Source organism: Bombus flavifrons, chromosome 17, assembly GCF_040668555.2.
Source record: "Bombus flavifrons isolate JBK064 chromosome 17, iyBomFlav1_principal, whole genome shotgun sequence".
In the NCBI taxonomy this organism is placed as follows: domain Eukaryota; kingdom Metazoa; phylum Arthropoda; class Insecta; order Hymenoptera; family Apidae; genus Bombus; species Bombus flavifrons.
Window position 1 is genome coordinate 7,045,843 of NC_138458.1, and position 23,368 is coordinate 7,069,210.

General features: G+C 38.4%; 4 protein-coding genes and 3 long non-coding RNA genes across 11 annotated transcripts; 3 read left to right on the forward strand and 4 right to left on the reverse strand.

Annotated features, from left to right (window-relative positions):
• The first annotated feature begins 5,134 nt into the window (after positions 1-5,134).
• Positions 5,135-11,587, forward strand: LOC138188737 (septin-2). Of its 5 annotated transcripts, none has more exons than XM_069130771.1 (13): positions 5,135-5,784; positions 5,931-6,039; positions 6,075-6,251; positions 6,323-6,415; positions 7,041-7,206; positions 7,289-7,439; positions 7,605-7,770; positions 8,049-8,217; positions 8,658-8,739; positions 9,173-9,317; positions 10,220-10,263; positions 10,537-10,662; positions 10,934-11,587. In XM_069130771.1, the coding sequence occupies exons 2-13, from the start codon at positions 5,949-5,951 to the stop codon at positions 11,210-11,212; spliced, it is 1,689 nt and encodes a 562-aa protein (XP_068986872.1). In that variant the 5' UTR covers positions 5,135-5,784; positions 5,931-5,948; the 3' UTR covers positions 11,213-11,587. The 5 variants fall into 5 exon arrangements, with proteins under 5 accessions (XP_068986872.1, XP_068986873.1, XP_068986874.1 ...); XM_069130772.1 differs by having other exon boundaries at positions 5,138-5,784; positions 8,049-8,205; XM_069130773.1 differs by lacking the exon at positions 5,931-6,039 and having other exon boundaries at positions 5,138-5,784.
• LOC138188745 (uncharacterized) lies at positions 9,799-10,226 on the reverse strand. The gene is made up of 2 exons (XR_011175642.1): positions 9,986-10,226; positions 9,799-9,898 (listed from the first exon to the last, which is right to left on the reverse strand). It is a non-coding gene; the product is annotated as an uncharacterized LOC138188745 (long non-coding RNA).
• On the reverse strand, positions 11,342-13,944 carry fbp (fructose-1,6-bisphosphatase). Its single transcript, XM_069130781.1, has 4 exons — positions 13,700-13,944; positions 12,002-12,466; positions 11,714-11,903; positions 11,342-11,637 (listed from the first exon to the last, which is right to left on the reverse strand). Exons 1-4 carry the CDS (start codon positions 13,873-13,875, stop codon positions 11,449-11,451), a joined length of 1,020 nt encoding a protein of 339 aa, XP_068986882.1. The 5' UTR covers positions 13,876-13,944; the 3' UTR covers positions 11,342-11,448.
• Positions 13,945-14,817: 873 nt separating this feature from the next.
• On the reverse strand, positions 14,818-15,491 carry LOC138188733 (uncharacterized). Its single transcript, XR_011175639.1, has 2 exons — positions 15,417-15,491; positions 14,818-15,306 (listed from the first exon to the last, which is right to left on the reverse strand). It is a non-coding gene; the product is annotated as an uncharacterized LOC138188733 (long non-coding RNA).
• A 1,193-nt stretch (positions 15,492-16,684) lies between these two features.
• On the forward strand, positions 16,685-17,152 carry LOC138188859 (ubiquitin-conjugating enzyme E2 T). Its single transcript, XM_069131001.1, has one exon. It carries the CDS (start codon positions 16,685-16,687, stop codon positions 17,150-17,152), a length of 468 nt encoding a protein of 155 aa, XP_068987102.1.
• A 125-nt stretch (positions 17,153-17,277) lies between these two features.
• LOC138188746 (uncharacterized) lies at positions 17,278-18,622 on the reverse strand. Its single transcript, XR_011175643.1, has 2 exons — positions 18,265-18,622; positions 17,278-18,212 (listed from the first exon to the last, which is right to left on the reverse strand). It is a non-coding gene; the product is annotated as an uncharacterized LOC138188746 (long non-coding RNA).
• Positions 18,623-18,629: 7 nt separating this feature from the next.
• Positions 18,630-23,360, forward strand: nito (RNA-binding protein spenito). The gene is made up of 2 exons (XM_069130766.1): positions 18,630-19,051; positions 19,301-23,360. Exons 1-2 carry the CDS (start codon positions 18,930-18,932, stop codon positions 21,489-21,491), a joined length of 2,313 nt encoding a protein of 770 aa, XP_068986867.1. The 5' UTR covers positions 18,630-18,929; the 3' UTR covers positions 21,492-23,360.
• Positions 23,361-23,368: the final 8 nt, after the last annotated feature.

Here is a 23,368-nt window from a genome sequence, read left to right on the forward strand (position 1 = left end):
CTGCGTTCGAATATCATAATAGCGATTACATAGTTTAATCGCGAATAGACGCGAATAGAGACGAATACAAACCGTAACGTTAAGCTACAAACTAACGATACTATAAACCACTAAACGAAACTATTATAAACTACTAGAACGTACAACGACGAGGGACCGACAATGACCGTTCTCGGATATTTTAACGATATTTGGAAGTACAGGTCGAACGAATCGACTAAGTCGATCGAACGACTTTTCATTTCGTGTTTCAAGCTCTGACTCATCGTATATTCTTTCGATAAGAATAACAGCAGGAGGAGGAGAAGAACGAGCGTAGAACCATGAAATTTGATTAGCTTTCGCAGCTACGCGTGTGTTGGTTATGTAAGTTGGGGCGAATTAGCATTCGGTTGGTGACCGAATCCAACGTAAAATTTAAAAAACGGACAAGAATATCGGGCCGTAACTCGTTGGTAATCTTTGGCAGAGTCTCCGTACGGCCGATTGCTAATCGCTTGCCTCCTGAGAAATTCAAGCGGATCTACCTCGATCACGTAGGGGCGATTTCAAAAACGGGACACGTTGTCGCGAGCATACTCACGCCCATGCGCGCACCTACGTGATCGGGTTTTGTTTTCCACGGCCTCGTGTACGCGGAAGAATTATTCCCAAAGGGCTTACCGCTTCGCGCTGTCCCGGAAAAGGTGTGCGTACACGCGGCCGTTAGCATTCCTCCGCAACGCAGACGTCCGATCCACGAAATCTAAAGGAACGATCGATGTTTTCCTTTTTGTTGCTTCTTTATTTGTTTATTCAAGGTCGCGTCAACTATTTTATCTTAGGGTCGTTAGCGGCCGCGATCAACGAAATACGCAATTAAAATACACAACTAACGAAGCGTGAAATAGGATAAGGGCAGCTTACGAACTCGAATAACAATGTCCATATTCGCGTTATGTATACCTTAGAGGTTTAGACGAAAGAGAAAAGAGAGACAAGATACTTGGGCTCCGTTGTACCTCTTACCTACGAAAGAACCCTGGCCCGATTAAGACTATCGCGTAAAGTTGGATGGACGATAAGCGTCAAGGATATCGCGTATTTTACCAACGACGATGTAAATTGCAAACTGTGCGGTACGAGCGAAACGGAGACGTTGCAAGTATCCTTTCCCTCCAATAGGAAAGACCAACCACCAAGACGTATGTACGCGTACGCATAAAATCATGCACGAGAGAGTAGGATCGCTCTACTCGGAAGAACTACTCGGAAGGAGTAGGAAAAGAAGCCAGGCGATATAACAGAAACAAACGAAAGAAAGCTATTCCGCCGAATCAGTTCCGCCAAGTCGGAGACTGTTTTCGGAATGTTGGAAAGCTTGCATCTCGGCGATACCATAGCAATAACAGCAGCGCTATGGGAAACACGTTCACGCGTCCCCGTGGTGTAGATCGGATCACCTTGATGCAGGCGGCACGCGCGAGATAAGAGTCTGTTGTATATATCGATAACGTTCAGAAACGGTGATATACGTTTAAAAATCTTAACAATAGTCGCCTTTACCTTTCGCCTAGGACGAAGGTCAAGGTCATCGCCTGGTCAAACAGACAATAAATACCATACGGCTATCTATGAGAAAAACTTGTCCGTGTCGTTCGTATTTTTCCAGATATTCGAGCGTTTCCAGCTAAACAACGCGTATTGTACGTTGATCGTACAGAGTCTAGGGGGACCCTTACGCACGACAATCGGACATAAAGCCGAAGATAGGTCCGTCGTATCGTTCTATCTTCGACTTTTTACATCGTCGTGATTTTGACAAAATTCGGAAGAACCGGTTCCACGTTCTCCAGTTCTGTAGTTACGTCAGACGTTACTCAATGCGAAAGAACTCGATTGCACCAGCCGCAGAAGCGAGGGAGTTGTGCCATCCTCGCTTATCTCTTCCTTTCTTTCGCTATAGCGCGCTACTTCTTTAAAGTCGAGTATAAAGTCGAGTCGCTTCTGAAGGATATCGTCCGCGCTACAAGTGCCACCTCGTGTTTCAGCTCTGTCCCCGTCTTTTCTAAAGACGCTCGTTCGCATTGCACCTAAAATCAAGACCAAACGGTTTGTCACAGTGATAAAGATGTACGGATGACGAAGGAGATATTTAAAGAGAGAGAGAGAGAGAGAGAGAGAAAGGAAACTCGTTGAATCTCATGGAAGGCAGCGCGTTACGCATGTTCGATTACAGTAAGCACGCTTTCCTCGTGACATAATATTATTTAACCTAGAATAATACCGTGTACGGTGGTTGCGTAAGGATAGAATTCGCGTGTCGGTAATTCGCGACACGGCTGCGAACGCGAGGCTGGTTCTTTTATTATATAAAGCCACGGGTTGCGCCGGGACCGTTCGGTCGACTACTGTCGCGTTCGCGGCAGCGCCTCCAGGACAGAAAGTTTCCTTCGTGGAACTGGCAAAGTTTTCGAACGGCTTCCGCCGAATCGAGCGCTGTTGCGCGATCAAAGAACTCGTCGAAACGAGACAATGCTATGCAGAATACGATACGTTAAGTCCTGTCTATGTAACATTGGTATTCCAGATAGCGCACACGCCTCTTGTCGAGGAACAACGAGGAAAGTCGGAGAACGTCGTGCCGTTGCATCGCTAACGCGACTCTCTTTACTCGTGATTCCTCCGCTTCGTGAATCCTCGCGCGACTCGTGATCCGTGATTCGCGATCCGCGTTTCGGCCCTAAAGGTCGATGTGAAACGCCGAGATACGATCGTTTATGTAACACTCGCTTCTCCGTCGCTTTTACTCCGTCTCCCTCTTAGCCTTACGAACGCCAGCTTAACCGATTTTTTTCTTTTCTTTTCTTTTCTTTTTTTTTCTTTTTTCGTTATTTCCGGCCACTATCGCGAATTTTTATCAACGGTTACCGATAATCGGTACGCAGACAAAGGACACCAAAGACGGATCCTCTATTCGTTTCGTGCGTACAACTTTCCTTAAGCGGGGAGAGCGGGTATATCCGCTGCAGTTAATCGTTTGGTCGGTGGGCCGAGCAATCAAAAACAAAATTCCATCACGAATAATGGTTACTGACGACGAAAGAGAATTTTTCTCGTATGCAATGGCTATCGGTAAGCAAAAACTCTTTGTTAATCTACAACGATTATTCGTAATCGGAATCGGTTAAAGTAATCTGTTGATTCTTACACCTCGATCCCTTTCGTTTCGGTTGTACCACGCCACCTTCGTACAGTAGATTATTCTACCTCGATTGCTGTTTAGCGCGCAGCGTTGCATTAATCGGCGTGAAATTGTCGGCGTTATTCGCCCTGTTACCGAAATCGTTATCGACTGAATGACTTTCTATCGCGTCGGTTCGTCATTTCCAGCATTTTAGAAGAATTCGAAGCTACAGAGAGGTTTTTACTACCTTACTACTAAGCTAAGTTATATTACTACCGTTGAGGAAAAGTAAGCTCGCGTATCTACGTCCGATCCGACGATAAACATGCGACGAGTTCAAACAACGAATTCTAAAAATCCAATTCCTTGCCATTAGTATTCCGATACGTCGTCATTCAAATATAACGCTTACAGCTTAACAGACTTCGTATAAATCGAGAAACACGAGTGGCCGGAAACTTTTGGACACGCTATACATATGCATTAGTAACTGATTCCGATACGCGCTATTACTATTCCTCTCTAGTATCGTATCGTAATATATAAATGCCATTGCTTGCAACTATCTGGAACAAACCGTATACCGATTCGGTCTACCTTCCCCTGTGTTTCCTCGTTGTTTGCCGCTGTCGTACGTATCACTTTCGTTTTCATTTGGAAAAACGCTCTAGAAAGAGGATCGATTCGTATCGTTTAGCGATATGGCCGCTGCATAATTTTCGATTTGCAGCATCCACGATGCTGATGCAACGCGCGCGCGCGCGCGCGCGGACGAGTTCACAAGAGACTCTCTTAACCGCTGCTGCAATTACGTTGACGCAACACCGAAAGACAGTCGGATTCGCTTTCTCTCATCTTTCTAGCTCTCTTCGCATCCTTCGACGATCTTTGTAATGTCCGACGTTAGAGATCGTTGGTTCGGCACACGTTCGTATCCGTATCATCGGTTACGTAACGGATCGGATCGGATCGGATCGTAACGGATACACTATCCACGTGTTTCCTTCGTAATATACACGTGGAATATCGAATATTAGGAAACTTGGGAGAAACGCTATGCAACTGCTGATGAAATCGCACGGATCTTTTGCTTACGCCGGCTACGAAAAGAGTACTCGTACACCGTTATATTTATTTTATTTAGCGGGTAAATTTTTCTTCGTTCGTCTACCGTATCTGGAATAGGCGTATCTGGTGAAAAGGTGGTCTCGAGGAAAGCGACCTTTGGCATTTAGCGACCAGCTATCGATCTCGCGTACGTACGAGATACGAACCGTTACATCTTCGCTGCAGTTTCGCTGCAGTTTCGCTGCAGTTTCGCTGCGGTAACCGTTGATAAAAATGTACACCGAAATGCTTCTCAACGCTGCGTTCAACGCGTTCAATCAATCGATGTTGCTTAACCGTATAACAAGCATAGAGGAAAAACGTAATCCGTTAAGTAAGCGATACAGGGAGAGAAGAAAATCGAATCGAGCTTAGACGATGGATGGTGCGGATAACAGTGGATAACAGGGTCCCGGGGGCGAAGGAAGAATGCGAAGCAAGTACGGCCCGGGTACAACGTGGTACATAAGCCGGATGGGTTCGTCTCGTGTTCCAAGTATTACAAGAGCGACGTCCACGTGTCGGGACTGTCAATTCGTAAAGTCGCGCACGACGAGCATCTTCGTCTACGTTCGCCCACCTTCGGCCACCGGGTTTTGCCCCTTCCTTCCTCGCCTTTTCCACGGGAACGTTGACTCCGAGGCGTGGCGCCGGAACTCGAGAAACATCCTAGCCCGACGACCTCCTCGGAAATTACGCGAGTCGTGATCGCGTACCATTCGCGATCGCTCGCCCATGCTACGAATCTCGTTTCGAACCTCCTCTGCATCCTCTGCTGCATCCTCTGCTGCATCCTCTGCTGCATCCTCTGCTGCATCCTCTGCTGCTCTTCGTTATTAACGTTCGACCAGCCTTCCATCAACCATTACTTCCAGCCGCCATTTCGTTGCCTGCCCCGATTCAAATCAATTTCTCGGAATCGTGCAAAACAAACGAGATATATAATCGATAAGATAAATAACGGGAAAGATAAACTGCTTTTTTCTGCCGTTTTGTTTGCGATTCCGCTTAAAGGCTGGTACGTCCGTATTTAGTCATCGGTTGGTTTGCACGGTCGACTAACGGAAAACGATACGCTTCACGCGTTCTCAATTTTAACCAGACAAGATACATTTTCTTCCGTAGCGAAATTCGCGCTGTTTATCGACGGCACGCGTTTTTTTCTCTGTTCGATTTACCAAGCGAACGAAAGGAACGCGGACAAGTTATAGGTTTACGTAGCCGTAGCGAAATAAAAGTCTGTATGGAAACAGGCGTACCGTCGTACGTTGCGAGGCAGTTGCGTCTTGCGAGCAGAGCAGACAGGAAACGAAGCAGGAACTGAACTAGCGAGCACGTTATTGATCGGTGGCCGCCAGTGCGCCAGCGCAGCGCGATCCTGAGGGCAAAACAGTAGCGATCTACCCTCGTTCGCGTTTCGTGCAGTGTTCCAGTGCTGTTTTATCGCCCATTCGGCGCTTCTTGTCTGACGCTTATCAAAGTGCCGTCGCGCGTTGCTAATATGTCCGGTGGTACGTATGCAAGCGTCTTTTCTTCTTTCTTTCTTTCTTTCTTTCCTTGCTTGCTCGCTTCCTTCCTTCCTTCCTCCCTTCTTTCCTTCCTTCCTTCCTTCCTTCCTTCCTTCTTTCTTCCTTCTTTCTTTCTTTCTTCTTTCGAGAGACGAGACTCTGCAAAAATGGGCAAGGGTGAGACGAAAACGAGAAGCAGGACAATGAAAAACAAGAAGACGGAGGACAAGCCAAAGCGTACGACGTCTCGAGCAAATTGTTAATCGTCTAATCGTTTTGTCTTATTCATCAAGACAGGGACTATATTGGATTCGCGACGTTGCCCGAGCAAGTGCACAGAAAATCGGTTAAAAGAGGATTCGAGTTCACCCTGATGGTGTTAGGAGAAAGTGGCCTCGGCAAGTCTACTCTGATAAACAGTCTGTTCCTCGGTGATCTTTACAAAGACCGACGAATCCTCGATGCAGCTGGTTGGTACTATACGTACAAACATACTAAGTCGCAACGTTCGATGATCATTGCCAAAACTAGTCCTTTCTAGAACGCATTGAAAAGACAACAACGATAGAAAAGAAGACAATGGACATCGAGGAACGTGGAGTCAGGCTACGTTTAACGATCGTCGACACACCTGGTATAGTTTCATTTAGTACTTTATATACGGTCGAACAAAGTTTGCCAAAGGTCGCGGTTTTAGTGGACGCGTATTCGGGCTGACTGGCGTTCCAACCAACGTAACGTCCGAATACCGCGACGCGTGCACTCGTAAAAATCTCTCTCTCTCTCTCTCTCTCTCTCTCTTTCTCGCGCGCGCTCTCTCTCTCGCTCTATGTATGTGTTTGATTTCATTGACGTATCGAGTTCATCAGAATGTCAATTCATCGGAATACGCATCCATTGTAACCGTAGCCTAACTCTCGCACCACACGTTAACAGTCGCCTACATATTATTATCTCAACGAGGTGTCGTTACATAATCGCATTACTCCCGCATTCCACTAAATTATTTATACATCGTTCCGTTATATTATTAATTGCGTTACAAAGAGCCACGTTCCGTTACCAATTGCATCGAAAAGAGAGCCACGTGTCGAAGAAACGGTTAAAAAAACGTCCAACTTGCACACTATGACGTCGATATGATACGATATGACGTCAAATAGGCGAGTTTAATTTAAACGTGTTACGCGAGAGTTGTTTGGCCAGGAAAATGTCACGAAATCTCCACACGCGCTACAAAACCATGAATTTGTATTCAGGATTTGGCGATGCGGTAAACTGCGAAGACACTTGGAAAGCGTGCTCAGCCTATATCGACGAACAGTTCCGACAATATTTTACGGACGAGAGCGGATTAAATAGGAAGAACATCCAAGACAATCGAGTACATTGCTGTTTATACTTCATACCTCCTTATGGACACGGGTATATCCGAGCATCTATATCTATATTATATACACTGTATCGCGTCCTCTATTCCCTTACTACCACCTTTCCTCCTTCGTAGACTCAGACAAATCGATCTGGAAGTATTGAAACGATTGCACCGTAAGGTAAACGTGGTCCCTGTAATTGCAAAGGCAGATACGTTAACGACCTACGAAGTGAAAATGTTGAAGGATCGAATACTCGCTGACATCGAAGAGCACGAGATTCAGGTAGTATCTGTCGTTCCTGTAATTTTCCTCTATTTAACGAACCTGCATGCTAAAGTAGAGAAAGAATGAGAGAGAGAGAGAGAGAGAGAGAGAGAGAGAGAGGGAGAGAGTAGGGGAAGAGAAGCAGCAATTAACGTGAAAAGACGCACAATGTTTTGCGCCTAGATATATCAATTTCCGGACTGCGACAGCGACGAGGACGAGGAATTTAAGCAACAGGACAAAGAGCTTAAAGCGTGCATCCCGTTTGCTGTGGTCGGCAGCTCGACGGTGCTGGAAGTCGCGGGCAAGAAGGTCCGCGGTCGCCAATATCCCTGGGGAGTGGTAGAAGGTAACTAGATCTCGGATTTTCCAAGCTGGCCGATGTTCCAAAAATGGCCATTTCTGCATCACCTTGCGAGCGAAAAGTCTCGACTTCTCCATCGCATCTCGGACAAGCGCTGACAACAACAGTTTCTCTGCCTCGAGAGATCTCGTTCGCAAGCAGGCGCAACAATTGTCATTTTTAACGTGCTCCTTTACGAATACAGAAAAAGATAGACGAGACGGTAGTGGCGTCGAGTAATCGTTCAAACAAGAAATTAACGTTTGACTTTCGATCGGCCGCAGTGGAGAACCCGAAGCACAGCGATTTCGTGAAATTAAGAACGATGCTGATATCCACGCACATGCAAGATCTGAAAGACGTGACACAGGATGTGCATTACGAGAATTTCCGGGCGCAATGCATTTCTCAAATTTCACAGCAGGCCATCCGGGAACGGAGGTATTTACGCATGTAAATAAGTATTGCATTTCAGTAGGTATACTTCTCTCTATAGATGTACGTACGTCCATGTATCTTTTCCCTTTTACGTATTTTTGTCTCTTTCATCGTTTTTCCATCGTTTTTCCATCGTTTCTCCATCGTTTCTCCATCGTTTCTCCATCGTATCGTTGTAATTTCTATAATGTCGTCCCCCGTTTCTATTAGTTTCGTACTAGTCTCTTCGTAGTATACAAGGTGGCTCGGACGAATGAGGAAAAGCTTCTCAGGATAAAGCGAGACTATTTCAACGCGGGCATTCTTTCATTCAGGATATTCAGGTCCGATCTGATTTAGCCGAGACACCCTGCGTTTCACTTTCTTCTTTCAATTTTATTAATCGAACGTGCCACCGATCGAATGTAATCGATACAACCCAACAAACACATAATTTTATTTTCTCTCGTCCACAGTAAGCTGAAAAGAGATTCGGGCCCGCACTTTGAGAACAGTATATCCGATACCGACAGGCTACTCCTGCAAAAAGACGAAGAGGTAAGAGGCATCGTTACGATTCAAACGATATCGATTAAACCAAACAGATCCGTATAAACGATTATGTATCTGCTTGAATAAAAAAAAAAAAAAACGATATTAATTTGTGCAAAGACGCGTCCTATATAAAAAATACGAAAATCTCAAGCCCGGCATTTTACCGAATTTCGTAGTTTTAACGTACTTTAGCGACGTCCATGTTTTTGGTCCGTGTTTATCGACAATATTCTTCAAACAACCCCAAAGTAACGCAACTCCAAAGATCATGCCGGCTGGCAAAAGATTGCTGTTTCCAAGACGTTTTCGTAAAAGCAATTGCATATTTGCGCCAGTGATCGCGTATTTCGTGATTGAACAAAGTGCATCCATCATTTTCCTACTTCGCCGTTTGTGAACGATTCCTAGAATTATTTCTAAAATCTTACCTTCGCAGATACGAAGAATGCAGGACATGCTGGCGCAAATGCAAGAGAAATTGAAGGCTACGGGCCAGGTTGGAACTGGAATCGGTCTCAGAGGACGAGTCGGAAGCCTTGGAAACGATCTGGACTCTACGGACGTCGAAAAGAAACGCAACAGTATTATAGATGTTTAAACTTCCGAGTATCACGATATTATATATTATTATTATTATTATTATTATTATTATTATTATTATTATTATTCTCATTATTATTATTATTCTCATTATTATTATTATTATTATTATTATTCTCATTATTACTGACATATATAATTACGTTTAACTCGGTTTTACGCGAATGCGCACAAGATTATCGAACGTGTCTAAAGAAACCAGCAAGTTTTATATGCTCCTGTATGTATTAGATTCATCAGGTTAAATTAATAACCCGATAGGGAATCGAACGAGTTTCTCACCAGGTTTTCACTTTTATATGTATAGTGCATACGTATTGACTTAAAAGACTGTCGCATTGTATAAACAGCGTTTGATATCACGATACGTATTCACAACGTGAAAAGCTTGTACCTACGTTATATTGTACGTGTAAAAGATACAAGGAAACTACGATAGATGTAAACAAAATGTATACCGTGTAAGAAAAAGTCCTTGAATAACTTTCTTTCGTTTGGTTAATTCGTCAGCCCGAGCTCATCGATTATGTTTAACCGCAGCATTGCGCCTCCGATCCCATTTCTACAACGATAAACATATTATTTATGTAACGAATTCTGATTTTAAAGAATCTTTCGCAAGCAGAAGGTAATTTGAATAATTCCATACCGAGAGTGGTGAAAATTTGAGCGATTCAGGAACTATTACGAGCGCATCAAATTAATGATTACCGCTGTATAGCCGGATTGCCAATGCGGTTTTATTATTAACTACAATTATAGGCATGGATTCGTATTAAAGTTCCCCCAAATCGCCGTGATTTCATCTCCGTTTCGTCGCACCCGCACCTCGAACGTGGTATAAAATCCACCGGCTTCGTAACATTAAGCTATTTTATTTCAGCCAAGACACGCAGCACTCGTGCCAAGTTGCTAATGATTCCAAAGGTTTGTTCTTTGCGCCATTCATAATTCTCCTTACGAATTTCCTCTCTCTCTCTCTCTCTCTCTCTCTCTCTCGTCTTTTCTTTTCAACTATATCGCTGACAAAATAATAAAATCCATAGTCTTGCAACCATGATAAATACAACGTCGATACCGTTGTAATAAAACACATTCACCTCTGTAAATATATTTAAACGAATAACTCGCCATGGTTTTATCTTTGCTAATTATTTCAAAGAGCTGAAAGGCGTAAAACATTTTTTTTTCCCTACATAGGCATTTCTGTTAACGATGACGTTGGTAGGAATTTTGAGCGAACCTCAAGGACCTGCCTATCTTCCGCCTACAGCGACTGGAACGCGACCAGCTCCTGCTGCTGGTCATCCGGACGAATGGGCCGGTGTGAGTAGCACCAACGTCTCCTTTCTTCTCTTTCGCCCGAGTTCTTTTCACGAATAAATTAATTCTCTTTAATTTATCTCACCGATATTCGTAGTTTCGTATTTTTACATTCGTAATTTCGTACTACAAAATTTACGCAATACGATAAAGATTTGCCTTATCGAATTATCATATCATTGTGACGCTCGTCTCGTAAAAGCATACCACGATAATTTCATCTGCAGTCTGGATAAATACTTTTCTCTCCCCCCATCTTTTTTCGTCTTCGCAGGATTCTGCGAATTACGAATTTTCGTACGAAGTGGAGGACGCGGTAGCTGGCTTAAACTTTGGCCACCACGAGTCACGAAAGGACAATGAAGCAACTGGAACTTATCACGTGCTATTGCCAGATGGTAGAACACAAATCGTCGACTATGTTGCCGACGGTGGTGGCTATCGGCCAATGGTACGATACGAGGGGACGGCAACTTATCCGGCTGCCGGATCTGCTCCAAGGACACCGACTGCTACCGCAGGATCCACGAGTAACGAAGGATACAGATACTAAACATTTATACATACATCAAAGTTGCTTTTTCAAAGCAGGTAAACGTGGAAATTTAACAAATGACAGAGCCAAAATTCGGCTAACGACACGACGTTGTTCGTTCCACCAATAAGACAATGCAGCTCCAAATTTCGATTTATAAAATACATATACTTAGAACGTGTAAGCAAGTTATATCTTACAATAAAAGCTCCGAAAACTATTTCTTCGTTCGACTACTCTCTTCCCACTGTACACTATTTTTTGTGTTTTTTAATAAATTGTAAGACTTCTTGCACATCTTCCTGTGATCCCAAAAATATCGCGGATCTTTGGTGGATTTTCTCGGGCACGATCTCCAAAATATCAATCTCTCCGTTTGTTGCCATACCGCCGGCTTGTTTTATTATGTACGCCATCGGAATACATTCGTACAAAAGGCGCAGCTACAAATAAATAGTATATGTATTTATAATAAAGACAAATGTTAATAACGACGAAGGAGAAACGTGGTTGTTGTACCTTGCCGGTAGGATGAGTTTTCGTTGCTGGATAAAGAAATATTCCTCCATACTTTATCGTCCTGTGCACGTCAGCAACCATAGAGCCCACATACCTTGCGCTGTATGGTTTCCCATTCTCAGGATATTTCTTCGAATGTATATATTCCTTGATGGCTGTGTCCCAGGTAGTCTCGTATCCTTCGTTGATGCTAAAATCATCGTTACCAGCCTTGTCGTGCATTACATACGCTACGATGCATAAAAAAACTATTATAAATATATATAATATAATAAGAAAGCTAGATACCAGTAGATATTTCCTCTGGGAGGTACGCGTAAATTTTTTTCTGTCAAAATAAATTCTCCGATCGCTGGGTCGTAGGTAAAACCATTGACTCCATGGCCAGTCGATAGTACCATCATAGTTGCCGAACCATAGATCGCGTATCCAGCGGCGAGCAAATTTTTACCAGGTTGAAGAGCATTCGCCTCCATAGACGCTCTCGATTCGCTCGGTTTCTTAAAGATTGCGAATATAGAACCAATCGATACTAAACAATCGATATTGGATGATCCATCCAACGGATCGAAGCACACGATATATTTTCCGCTCGCTTCAGTTTCCACTTCGATCGCGTTCGTATTTTCTTCGCTTACGAGTACGCAGGTTGTGTAAGAGGATGTCAACATATTCACGAACAACTCGTTGCTCAATACATCCAACTTTTTCACGTCTTCCCCCTGCACGTTTTGAGTTCCGGCTATGCCATACCTGTTCGAATAAAGCGTCATTAATTAATAAAGTATAAAGATTAAGATTGGGACTAGGTGAAGCTTCTCTTCCTAACGACACTCGACTATAATCAAGTGAGTACATATTTCCTATATGTACGTACCGTGTAAATTCGTAAATTATAATATTTCATTATGAAACGACGATTTGACGAATCGTAAATGAGACGCGTACCATAAAGCGTCTCATCAGAATCTAACGGCTATGCGAATATTCCAACAAAATAACGCTTATTGTTCATGAGTTTCAAGCTTGAGCAAAGCCAATGAACAAACGCGACACCATCGATTATTTGTCAATCGTCTTTGTTTCGTTATAAAATAATCATTACAACTATTGATCGATTACGATTATTAACTATTAGGTAAGAACTATTCGTGTATATAATATGGATAATAGTTTTGCAGAAGGTTTGAAAATTTCAAATCAGAAGATGATAATCAAGGAGAAATTTTCAATGCACCGTAAGAAAAGGAGACTTGTAGAGAAGAGCGAACAACTGGACGAATGGAATTATGGCTTCTTGAAATTAAGAATCTACGATCTATAAGATCAAACGATCAATATTACATATTACATATATTATATTCAGATTTCTCAACATTGTATCCACGATATATATACGTGTAAATAGGATGAATCGGAACACAGCGGCAAGTATACAGCGGGGGCCGATCCAGCGGACTAAAACAACAGTTCGAACTAAAAGTTGATGTAAAGATATGCCCGATATGGCGATACTGTTTTCGAATTATAGCCATTTCATGACGCTAGAACGTTACTTGGATCAACGATATCCTGGCAAACGGATAGTGTCGTTATTAGACGCGTTCGCGCGCTTTCATCGAAACTGCACCTGCTCGCTTCGAGCAACCTCTCCCAAGGTAGGTAATTAACTACCACAATACGAAACAAACTGTTGCTCGAAGACAAGATCATGTCGGGCTTTGTGTTAATCAATCTAGAGGATCTTCTAAGTACAACGATATTGAGAATCCTGAATATCGAAGATAATATCGATCCTCCGAATCCCTCTTCTATGTTCCAACACACCTAATCCAAGCCCTAATTATTGTTCATATGGGAAAAGTATTACTGTAACATTATGAATTTATGCAAAAACATATTAGATTGGGAAAAATGATTGACAAATAAATGTGTATATATATATATATATATATATATATATATATATATATAATAAATACTCACATATTGGCAATACCGGCTTTCCTAACTACCGAACTGACCGCTTTTACAGCAGTTTGTATGCTGTTGAGAAGCTGAGTTAAATCTCCCGTAGCGTCTTGTATTTTTCGTTGCTCGGATAGTACGAATCTTGTCAATGTCATGCAGTTAGAATCGAAAGAATCGCTCTTCGAAGCCATGTTTTGCAACAGCTAACTGTAGCGTAACTTCTATCCGACGCCGTCTCAGTGAACAGACTGCGGCAAATCTGTTTACGCGTAGTCTTATATAAACTCGTGTAAACTGGTCTATATAAATCCGTGCAACTTCTTGATATTAACTTATCTCTATAGCGAAAGCAGTCGGACGAAATGTAACAACATTAAATTTGCGTTATAACTCATTTGAAAGCAATCTCGATTTGATAATAATTCTTCCATTTTCTTCTCTGTTCTAAAAGTAGAACGATTTTCGTCTCGAACAATTCAGAACATTATTTTCTATCTTAAAGTGTCTAACAATCTCCAAGTGACTACAGCAGACAGCGATTACTAGACTACAGATTTTTATGTAAATTCCTATGTTTAAGAATATAATTGAAAGAATAAGACTATGCTGTTAAAAATTGTTTCACACATCAAGTATTATAGAAAGCACCTATACCTTGGATATTTCGTATATTTTTTCGTATCGTCTGCATTCTATGCAACTTGTACTTTCGCATAAAATTCCAAATGAATGTATAAATATCTGCGGTCCAATGATTACAGATTACATTATAACATAACATTACGGACAACGCTTGATGCATAATTATTTACAGCGTTATCAGCTTATATGACAATAATATTCTCAATGATAAATTGTGCAAGGGTTATCGACGCTGCCAATGTTCTAAAGTTAACGCTCGTAACCGATAATATATTTGAATGTAATACGAGTGCTATCATAAATGTATTATACAGGGTGTCTCGTTTTAATCGATCCACGCAAATATCTCCAAAACTATTGTATATTATTGTATATTACTGCGTACCTGTGTACCTGTATATCATTCGAGAAAGCGTTTCAAATCAAATTCATATTGTTTCAAGGCGAACATTTTATCTCGGTGGCCGTACCTTCGAGATTTCAAGGTGACATTTCTTTTTTTAATAGAACTACACATTTTTCTTATACGCCATTCGATGCAGCTTTCAATTCTCAACAGAAAAGTACCAAGGCACTTTAAAAGGATCGACAGATGATTAATTCAAATGACATTTTATCTTCAATCTTGTAAAACTGATCATACAAGGAAAAACACAAGGAAAGATATACGACAATGCTTTTATGCTTATGTTTTCCCTGTCTTTCGTACACTCAATTTGGTGAAATTAACATTGAAATATCCCTTAAACTAAGCACTTTCGCATACTCGTCAGACAAAATATTTTAATACTTTTTTGTAGGCAGTTGAACGACGTATCGAACGGTGTATAAAAATGTGTATAATTCCATTTAAAAAACAAAGGATAAACTTCGATATTTCGAAAACGCCCCCATCTAGACCAATCTGGCAGTCATCATGAGACGTCCCTCTTCAGAATTAACATTGCTCCGTTTTCGTCTGCATAATGAACTTGCCGGACCTTAGGCACAATTTATATATACGTATGTAATAAAATAATGTTATGTAAATAACCAATACGTAGAAACTGAAACGCAACTTTTTTACTCTTTTATTTTCGTCTTACTTTACCTGGTACTTATAGACGAACCCCTTAAATATTTTGTCAAATCTCTCTCTCTCTCTCTCTCTCTCTCTCTCTCTCTCTCTCTCTCTCTCACTCTCTCTCCATATATATATATATATATTTCTTCTGTTACTTTGAATATGCATGTATGATATTATAAATATCCACAGTTACACAATATTTATACATTATCCATACATAATTATTAAAGAAATGATGTATAGATTCAAATCACTTTCTCTAAACAAACATTAATTACGTTCCATCTATACATCCGTTATAACATTAAAACTGAATTCCCTATATATACTGACAAGTGATGCCATCAAGTTAAATACCGTATTTCGTATTTAAAGAAGGTTTAATTTAATGCAATATCCATTTTTATATATATATATATATATATACACAAAAATTGAATATACACGTGAATAAAAATTAATTTGTAAACACTCCAAATATTGCTTAATAGTCGCTAGTGAATAATCATTTTTAGGGATATTTTATATCATTGAAAAAAATCTGCTAAACGGTACAAGTATATTTAATTAAACGGCAACAGGTATATTTTCGACATTTCACTTTCCACTTAATCTTCGGGAAAATATATATGTGCTATTTTATAACATCTCAAATTTTCCCCTAGATTTTGACTACGTAATTTTATTTACCTTTTCTAGCTGGATCTGTTAGACCAAATACTCGCAATATTTGAAAGATACATCTATTTACAACTAGTTTGAAAACAATTCAACGTTCATAATTTTTAAGCAAAAGTTATGTTACATTAACAGGTAACTTTATGAAAAATTAGTGCGATATAATTATATCTAAAGCAATCGGAAGATAAAATTTGAATTTAACTTGAACGGGTAAAGAGTATGTGCAAGTAGAATGTATTAAATCAATATATAAAATAATGAAGTAATGATAAAAAATTGGGCGAAAGGTACAAATAATAATTGATTCAGGTACATACAATTAATTTATTCGTTATTCAGAGAAATGTAATTTTGAAAAAAGAAGGGAAGCATTGTCAATTAATTATAATAATACTATCAATACAAGAAACGAAAAGATCATTCAACAATTGAAAATTCTATTTGTGTAATATTTACGTATTACAATTATAAATAGACAACAATTATATAATAATAGTTTTATGTAAAATTAATGTTATATTGTCTTTTTTGTTTGTTTAGATTAAATTATATTTAGCTTATTGTTTAACTTACATTCAGAGATCTGCTTATTTCCTATTAATGGTGGCATAATGCAGAAATCTATCAGATTAAAACGTGAATTTGAAAAACTTAGTCAAAATCCTGTCGAAGGTATTTCTTGTTATCCACGGTCTGAAAATTTTGAAAACCTTGTTGCAACAATTATTGGACCAATTGGAAGCCCATATAGTGGACACGTTTTTCAGTTGTTCATAGATATTTCTGAACAATATCCATTTGAACCTCCAAGGATTACATTTCAAACACCTATTTATCATCCAAATATCGATAATAATGGCCGAATTTGTATGGATCTTTTAAACATGCCACCAAAAGGTAACTGGAATCCAACTATTGGAATAAAAAATCTTCTGGATGCTGTAAAATGTCTATTGGGAAATCCAAACCCTGATGACCCTTTAATGCCAGACATAGCTCAAGAATATAAATTTAACAGACAAGAGTTCGACAGAAAAGTACAACAGTTTATGATAGAAAGAAAAAATAAACTGTTATAATTAATCATAACTAATAATTAATCAATACCTATTTCTATTTTTTAAGTAATTCAAGTGTGTTACAAATGTATATGATATATTTATTACCTTTCTCTTTTTATAAAGGCGTAAGAAATTGACCTTGCTTTCTTTATGTACTTCTCATATATTTAATACAATTCCCTTATTTGTCATGTCATCTTCTACACTTTCTTGAAAACTTTTATGTTGGGTTTTTCCGAACCTTCTATAAATATACACAGAATGTATAAATATTATGTATAAAGATCAATACAACTTCAGGTCGGTGGACATTTGTAAGAAACGTTCAGTGAAAAATTGTCCTGCAGCTTGAATTTTAAGGTAAAATCTTTTTCTTTTCATTGTATTTCGTTCATCACTGCATAGAAAAACTTTTCAAACAAATATTGAATGGAACTGAAGGAGGTACTATTTGATGTTATTAACTTTTCTTTGAAAGTGGAGATGTAGGCCATGTAAACTATATTTTTTTTAAATCCAATAACATTTCTTAATGATGTGCCGATCGATGCACCTCATCTTCCAATGGTGATCTTTACGCATAATATTTATACACCCTTTACAATTAGTAGATCATAGTTTACAAATCATTCTTACAAAACTTTCTACTCGTAAAGTTTCAAAATGAAAACAAAATGTTTAAGTATATTTCTTATTCGTAAGTCTTTAATAATTCAATAATAATCTTAGCAAAACTAAGTCAGATTAGACTCATATAAAACCTATACAGAATTAGCAAAAATATATAGATGAATTGATGCACAATATTTTCATACTGTCAGAAATTATTATCAAACGACCTTAAATAATCTCGCACCTTTCACGTATTTTTAAAGACAGTTGCGTCAAAATATATTTACTTAGAATATAAAACAATCTGTAATTAGAAACAATTATATCATATATTTTATTAACCTTTTTTTTATTTATAGCGCATTAAAATGCGTTATATATTATACCTGAAAACATTCAAATGTACGGATAATGCAATAAATTACTTACTACTTATAGCATTAACATTTATGAAAAAGAATTACCTCTTAATCGAGTAAAAATCTTTTTTCAAATTCGAAACTATAACATCTTTATACCGATATAGATACACGATTTGAATTCATTTATTTCTACTTATTTCCAAAATAAAATAGAATAGAAAAAAATAAAATTATCTACTCCACATTTTATACAACCAATCAAATTTCTTATAGAATGCACTCTCTCGTGAAATAGTAAAACTACTGATATGTTTGGAATGCCCTCTAGAAAGAAAAGCGCGTAGCTGTTTCTTCAATACATGTTGAGCGGATCTTCTCGTTTCGTCGACGGAAACGTACTACTTGCACATCAATTTGCGAATCAATAGTTTTCACATGCAAGTAGTAGCATATATATATGTATGTATATATATATATATATATATATATATATATATATAGAAAGAGAGAGAGAGAGAGAGAGAGAGAGAAATCAAAACAAATATAATTTGGAAAGAATAAACCGAGTTAAAAAAGATCAAGAGATTTGAAGAAATGCAGAGCTTAAATATTTGATTAAATTTCTATGGAATTCCTTTTAGCTTACTAGGAAATTCCGGAAGTTAAGTAAGGAAAGAGGAAAGTCGCCATTTTGTGCTCATTGAGGAGGATAAAGACTTCGTGAATGACGGCTTGATTCAAGCCGAGTAATCTTTGTGTAATTATTGTTCCTTTGTTTTTCCTTCGCCATTTGTTCGGCTCTGCCGTGTTAAACAGCGTTGATGATTGGGATTCCGCGTGACGATCGACATAAGATCACGGTTAAAATCCGCAACAATATGAAAAGGAGCTCTAGTCGTGACACTCCTCCGCGCGTCAAGAGAAGTAGATCATCGATGGGACGGTAAAAATTTTTCATAATATACTAAACTCTATTTTTAGAAATTTATACGAAGTGTGTATTATTTTACTTTATATTTCTTTACTAGAATAGATACTTAGATATATAGACTTAGAGATGGTATATAACATTACCTAGAGGTAACAAGTACATATGTATATAGTAAATCGTTGAAATTTTTTGTTTTTACGATATAACAAAATATTATTTTAATATTTCAGTTATAATAGAACTATTTTAATTAATTTGCAGATATGATGATTCCAGTGATGAGCGAATAACTCCTGAAAGAATTCGTCGACGTAGTAGAGGTGCAAGAAGTCCCAGTCCTCCAACGCGTGCCTCCTCTCATGCTCGTTATGTAGAATCAAGCTCCCATAGAGATGATTATTTAAGAGCACCCAGAGAATTACCACCAGAACGTCCATATAGTTATAAAGTGCTTTGTATCAGTTCAATTCACCCAAAAGCAAGTGACGAAGTGATAAAAGATACTCTTTATAGAGAATATAAGAAGTTCGGAGATTTTTCTATTAGAATTTCTCATGAATTAGATGAACGTGTCGCATATGTTTGCTTCAGAAGTTCAGAAGATGCTAGAGATGCAAAGCATGCAAAACCAAGAATCATTATGTATGACAAGGTAGCACTTGTTGAACCAGTTTATGAAAGACCTGATACTTATCGTCGTCCAAGATCGATCACACCGCCTGATTATGAAAGATACTATGCCAGAAGTCCTGGTCCAACAGATAGACATAGACCTTTAGAAAGATATGAAAGAGTTTATGGACCTCCAGTTGGTTTGCCTCCACCGCACAGAGAAATGAGGCGTGAAGCAATCCCTCCTCCTCATCATGAATTTGTTAGACCACCAATTCATCATGGCCCACCCCATGTTCATCCTGGTCCACCTCATCATTATGGCCCTCCAAGGCATATGATGATTCGACATCCAGTTCATGGATTTGAACGCGTGGAGAATAAAAAAGATAAATTTCCCAATTATTTACATCATGTTTCTCCAGAAGATGACCCACTAGCAACAAGAACACTTTTCGCAGGGAACTTAGAGATCAACATTACAGAAGACGAATTAAGACGTATCTTTAGTAAATATGGAATTGTTGATGATATTGACATTAAAAGACCTCCACCAGGTACAGGAAATGCTTATGCTTTTGTCAGATTTCAGACATTGGATATGGCACATAGATGTAAAGTTGAACTCTCTGGACAATATATAGGAAAATTCCAATGTAAAATTGGATATGGGAAAGCTACACCTACCACAAGAATTTGGGTTGGTGGGTTAGGACCATGGACTTCTGTACCACAGCTAGAAAGAGAATTTGATCGATTTGGGGCAATAAAAAAGATTGATTATATTAAAGGCGATAGTAATGCTTATATCTTATATGATTCAATTGATGCAGCACAGGCTGCTGTAAAAGAAATGAGAGGATTTCCTCTGGGTGGTCCAGATAGGAGGCTGAGAGTCGATTTTGCAGATGTGACTCCTGGATTTGGATATAAACCAAGACCCTACCCAGAAGAAAGTGGAGAGTTTAGACCAAGACCAGTAGATTATGAACCTCCTTACGATCCTTACGGGCCAGATAGTGATTTTGGTTATGGACCAAGAGGATTCCGAGGTAGAGGATCTGCACCTTGGCATGAAAGAAGGGGCGGAGGAAGAGGGGGTTATCGCGGGACTTATCCAGAAAATTACATGAGAGAAGAAGCCGATTGGTCTAGCCGCAGACCGCCTCCAGAATTAGAGTATGAAACACCAAGAAGCTTACGTCGATCTTTATCGAGAGAACCTGGTGTAGATAGATCAAGATCAAGATCTCCTCGTAGAAGGCAAATTGACTCTGATTCCGATTCAGAGAATACTCGTAGTGGAATGCTTTCTACTTCACGAACATTACCTGAAGTGGCAAGGAAATCAATAGCAATATGGCAAGGAGCACTAATCTTAAAGAATTCTCTATTTCCAGCTAAGTTCCATTTAACTGATGGTGACACAGAAATAATCGAGGCCTTGATGAAAGATGAAGATGGAAAACATATGTTGAGAATTACACAAAGATTACGTTTAGATCAACCAAAATTAGATGATGTGTCAAAGAGAATTCAAACTTCTAGTTCACATGCTATTTTCCTAGGACTGGCTGGTTCAAGTACAGTTATATCTACAGATGATGCTAATGTTCAAACCAGACCCTTACGCAACTTAGTATCATATTTAAAGCAAAAGGAAGCAGCTGGTGTCATTTCATTGCTTAACAAAGATACAGAGGGAACTGGGGTGCTTTATGCATTTCCACCTTGTGCATTCTCTACAGAACTATTAAAACGAACCTGTCCAAGCCTCAGTGAAGAGGGACTTAAGGAGGATCATCTGGTAATCGTCGTTGTTAAGGGGGGTAGTGCTTAAGTTTCCTCGATGATCACAAACTAGAACGGATACATGTATATACTGGCTGGAGTGTTTAGTACCATTTCTCATATTAAAAATGAGTTACAGTCTTTTAAAGAAATACTTTATATTTGAAATGTGCAAAATTTTAGAAGATTTATAATATGAATCTGTCTTATGATCTCTCTTCTCATAAATCACCATATTTGCATCGACAAAAAATATTTGTTAAAAATTGTACATTATATAATATAGATTGAAATTTTGTATTAAAAAAAAGAAAAAAAAAAGAGGGAGAAAGAAGAAAAGCTTAAACAAAAGGTATTGAAACAAAGTATCAAAAATATTCAGAGTAAACATACATGATATAAATTTTTTAAATAAGTAATTTTATTAATAAATGTTATGTAAAATGATACATACGATAGTTTGAATTGTGAAAGAAATTTCAAAATATAAATTCAGGTATCTATTACATTATAAGAAAATTATTATATTAGATCAATGTAAACAATTCCTTCCTTTTGTACTCTTTTTCTTTTAATTATGAATGTTTAGGGATATCGAAAGGTTACTAGACGTACAAGCCTGTATATGCATAAAAAGAAATGAAATTATTATGAATCTGAATTGCAAGAAAAATTTAAGTTATATTAATAACAATATTAAAGTAATAATAATGATAATAATTCTATACAGAATGTTATTTTAATTTTCAATCAAATATATTGATTAATTTTTATTACAATATTTTCAGCTATTACGTATATATACTCTTAATTTTTCTTTTTATTTAGAAAAGTATTCATAGCGTTTAACATTAAAGCAATTCAGAGTTCATTAAGTTCTGAGGAAACGCTTAATTAAGTTATTTTAATTATCATAAATAATTCGTAAGAGACGTAGATTTAATTTGTATTATAATCGTATAATATGCGCATATATATATATATACACACACACACATCTACACACGCGCGCGCGTGCATGCACACACACACACACACACACACACACACACATACACATATACAGTTCTTTCATATTCAAGTGAAATCTTTTAAAAAATATTTTGTTTTCAAAATTTCATGATGAATCTTCTTTTAAAATACGAATCTTAATGAAGATAAAGGTGAAATATGAAAGGTCTGGTTGAAACTATATTTGATACAGTAATTAAGTCTAGTTAATTGTAAAGCTGCATTTTATGACTATGTAGAATTATCCGTGTGATATATACATCCAACACTTATGTAAGTGAATTGTGCGAACGTGTTTTGAAAAGTGAACTTAATGAAAGTGAAAGGACAGTATCCCTAAATAGCTCTATGTGCTTTTCTTCCAGTGAAACAGGACAGAATCTAAAAAGACAGTGTTTGGTGATGAATATTTGAAAAGCATAGAAGAAAAATAGCAGAACGTGTACAGTGAAATGTAAAAAAAAAAAAAAAATAATAATAATCCAAGTGTTTGTGCTTGGCGACCAACACTGTGACGCTCTTTTAAAGTACTATTTTAAAAGTGCGTTATAGCATGGCGCAACCAAAGGTGCAGTGGTTCAATAATACTATAGTGTCGGAACAACAAATAGATGACTATTACGCTGAGTCAATGCGTTCATTATTCCTACTTTACCTACCAAAGTTTCAGTGGCGTCAAATGAAAGTAAAGATTGTTGCGTTAGAAATGTAAATGATTTTTAACGGGAAGAATGCATTAATAATTTCAGTGGCATTTAAAGATGTAACGACCTATTTAATAGGGAATGAAAATTTTACAAGAAGAAATACTTAGTTAGTTTCAGTGGTATCAAAAGAAAACAATCATTACGTAGGAAAGTTTTAATTATATTGCTTTAAAAAAAAAAAAAAAAAAAAGAGAGAAAAAGAGAGAGA

Bases quoted from the DNA above. Each gene is read 5' to 3' on its own strand.
- nito (XM_069130766.1), top strand. From the start codon at position 18,930: ATGATTGGGATTCCGCGTGACGATCGACATAAGATCACGGTTAAAATC. The intron at 19,052-19,300 runs GTAAAAATTTTT...ATTAATTTGCAG, and splicing joins AGTAGATCATCGATGGGACG to ATATGATGATTCCAGTGATG.
- fbp (XM_069130781.1), bottom strand. From the start codon at position 13,875: ATGGCTTCGAAGAGCGATTCTTTCGATTCTAACTGCATGACATTGACA. The intron at 12,467-13,699 runs GTGAGTATTTAT...TTATTCGAACAG, and splicing joins AAAGCCGGTATTGCCAATAT to GTATGGCATAGCCGGAACTC. The intron at 11,638-11,713 runs GTACAACAACCA...ATTTATTTGTAG, and splicing joins AAACTCATCCTACCGGCAAG to CTGCGCCTTTTGTACGAATG.
- LOC138188859 (XM_069131001.1), top strand. From the start codon at position 16,685: ATGCAGAAATCTATCAGATTAAAACGTGAATTTGAAAAACTTAGTCAA.
- LOC138188737 (XM_069130771.1), top strand. From the start codon at position 5,949: ATGGGCAAGGGTGAGACGAAAACGAGAAGCAGGACAATGAAAAACAAG. The intron at 7,440-7,604 runs GTAGTATCTGTC...TTTTGCGCCTAG, and splicing joins TCGAAGAGCACGAGATTCAG to ATATATCAATTTCCGGACTG. The intron at 8,740-9,172 runs GTAAGAGGCATC...TTACCTTCGCAG, and splicing joins TCCTGCAAAAAGACGAAGAG to ATACGAAGAATGCAGGACAT.